This window comes from Cyprinodon variegatus, unplaced genomic scaffold (genome assembly GCF_000732505.1).
Source record: "Cyprinodon variegatus isolate N-32 unplaced genomic scaffold, C_variegatus-1.0 Scaffold1463, whole genome shotgun sequence".
Taxonomy (NCBI): Eukaryota; Metazoa; Chordata; class Actinopteri; order Cyprinodontiformes; family Cyprinodontidae; genus Cyprinodon; species Cyprinodon variegatus.
This window is the reverse complement of record NW_015151916.1, coordinates 70,395-73,339: the sequence shown is the minus strand read 5'-3', so window position 1 is coordinate 73,339 and position 2,945 is coordinate 70,395. Positions and strand designations below refer to the sequence as shown.

General features: G+C 43.3%; 1 protein-coding gene across 1 annotated transcript; it reads right to left on the bottom strand.

The window, feature by feature from the left end:
- Positions 1-326: 326 nt before the first annotated feature.
- LOC107103493 lies at positions 327-1,768 on the bottom strand. The gene is made up of 4 exons (XM_015403217.1): positions 1,568-1,768; positions 800-1,401; positions 589-679; positions 327-470 (listed from the first exon to the last, which is right to left on the bottom strand). Exons 2-4 carry the CDS (start codon positions 1,351-1,353, stop codon positions 327-329), a joined length of 789 nt encoding a protein of 262 aa, XP_015258703.1. The 5' UTR covers positions 1,354-1,401; positions 1,568-1,768.
- Positions 1,769-2,945: the final 1,177 nt, after the last annotated feature.

Genomic DNA, 2,945 nt, shown 5'->3' with positions numbered 1-2,945 from the left:
TTGGCTCATACAGCTTTCTTGCCACCCACTGGTTTGATTGCCTTGAGTGAATGACATTGTACTTTTCCTGTCCTGGGAATGAGAAGAGTGACACAAGAATCATGAGGATGGTTTATGTCCATTACATACTGTGATTTGTGTGGCCCCTGACTTGAGGAAGGGGGAGAGTAAAAAGCTGTAACTAACTAAAGACTAGGTTATAAGATGCGGAGGCAGAGTACTGCAGTTGTCCCTTATTCTATTTGATGAGAAGTAGCCCAGTTCGTCATAACTGTATGGTTCTTGGCCTTGAGCAGCAACCAGGCCTAGGTGCAGACATTTTTCTTTCAGGTGTGCATCATGATCTTCCGTATTGATGGAGCCCGGTCAGTAGTAACCACGTCAACACCAACGCCGGAGTCCAGCAGACGATCCAGGCCCCTCCGGAAACCAACAGGCTCCATTGCTGTTGAACTGGTAGCCTCAGTTACCTGTATTGATCATTGTAACAGGAAATACAGAACAAACATGCAGAGAGGCCTTTGAAAAGCAGAACAAAGTGATAAAACACACTCAATAACTTACTTGGCAAAACTATTCATACTTTACCTGAATTAGATCTGACATGATGACTTTCTTTGTTGCATCTTCCATAAAGCTGTAACAGGTGTACTTGGCACTGTAACCCGGGGAATCAGATCTGTAGAAGACAAACAAGGAAGTTACTTGTGGAGTGATGGCAAACATGATTTGATGTGAATTATAATGTAACAGGACAACTAACTACATATACTGCATGATCCATTATGGGAATATCCACCTTGCATCACCACAGATATCTGTGTGTCCACCAGCAGCTTCAGTTTCCCTGAGTTCTGACAAAATCTCCTCTTGCATCTCGGTGTAGGCTTCTTGAATAACAGGTATCATATAGGTGGACTGCAGTGAATAGTATGATGTTTTCTTTGGCAGTTGTAAGTTTAGAAGATCTGCCCACTCTTCAATTTCATTCTGTGTTGTTCCTGTGAAAATAATGGCTGCTGAGGATACCAGGTTGTTCTCAGGTATTCCACGGACATCAGGACAGGACTGCCACACTCCCGTATGGTGATTGATGCATGTCCATTCTATTGTAATTTTTGATCCACGGCTGGTGATCTTCTTCTCACAAATGGATATCCCGCATGTGTGACAAGTTGTAAACAGTTCCATTAGGCATGACTCGTTCACAATCCATTTCCTCTCAGACCAGTCGCCTCTCCTTTCTGCTCCCGCAATGTTGTCTGAGGAAGATGATCTTGTAGATGTGTCATCACTGCTCAATGGAAGGAATGTGCTGTCATCTCTGTCCACAGGTGTCTCTATGGATGTCATGGTGGTATCCAGGGTCTCAGGTGCAACATCTGAGCTAGGGTTTTCTGACTATAAATATAGAAAAAGAATACAGAGAAGTCAAAGTACAGTAAATTGGCTGACTGGCTGCACTTACTTATAGTGTGCAAAGGGCTTCATGATCATACAGCATTTTGATCATGTGAAATTGTTAGCTTTTTATTCAGACTAAACGTGTAGAAAAATATGGGCTTACCTGTGACAGTCTCCCGGTAGGGCTATGTATGTTCCTGAAGTCGATGGCTTTTTGCTTGGACCAGCATCAGCTGGGCTGGTGAGCATGATCTGGAACTGTTGCTTGTCCAATCTGGACTTCAGGGGGGTTGACTGAAGAGCTGGCTCTTCTTCAGAGGTTGCGGCCTCAGATTGTGCCGTTTCAGCCATTGCAACAGGAGCACATGCCTTTGAAAACACACCATTTTTTGCATTGTGGATTTCAGGTATCTCAGTCAGGTTTTAGAAACAGTAACAGTAACATAACATCAGCATTCACTTTCTACAAATAACGGTGACATATGTTTATGCAGAATTTCACTAAGGAGCACTTTGTCTTTCAGAGTGGTCAATACATTTATCCAATTTCAAAGAAAAAGCTTTGTGTTCTTCATGTCCTGTTTTGACCTGTTTCCAAATGGCACTTCATGCAAACAGCATGTGTGGGACTCACTCAAGGCTATGTGATGCTCATGGCCGACGACAGCAGAATACCGTCACACTGGGCTGCCTCTCATCAACTAAACCAGGGTAGACCAGGGTACTTGGCAAACTTTTCGAAGTTTTGTCTTCAAGGAAGACGCAGATGAGTCAAAATGGAAGTCCCTTTGCGCACCGAAATAATATTAAAATACAGAGCTCCGGACGTCCCTGGTCTGCTACTTCTAGAGTTAGTAGCTGAGACCGACAGCTCAGTTTGTCACAGCCTAGAGCCCTCTAGCAGATTGTACACTGACTGAAACCATGGAGTAGGTAGCCTACTCGTACGTCAGCGTAATCATAGTTGCAGATGATTGAAACAGCCCTGTTTAGTAAGCATCACTAATACTATGACACCGAGTGATTGATTATGTTTTATGATTAATATTCTCAACATTGCTTTTGCATAACCCTGGCGCATCACCGTTAGGCTACGCACGGCTGCTACATAAAATCATTTGTAGTTTTGTTTACCAGTGTTGCAGGAACAGCAGAGCTCTTCAAAATTCTTTTCTTCGTATGTCTTGGGCACGAAGACGCATAGTCGTCCTCGCTAAAGTGAGCACTGCATACTCGGAGCTTTTTAATTTTTGCCAGTCTGGTGTCAACATGGAATCCCACAGCGAGTAGCCAAAGTTGCCTGACCGCAACGTCCGTCAGAGGAAAACGATGAAAACTGAGAGTCGATTTACCATCATCTTTGTTGGCACAACCAGGATAATCGCAAGCCTTCACCATTTTTACACACCCGGCTTTATATAAATATAATCAAATACTATCTTGTAATGTCTAATGAACTTGGTTAGCTCTAAAGCTAGCTCGGTGGCGTTGCTTGTAAACGCAGCTGCTAAGTTAGCACTTTCTTTCTTTTTTTTCTTTCT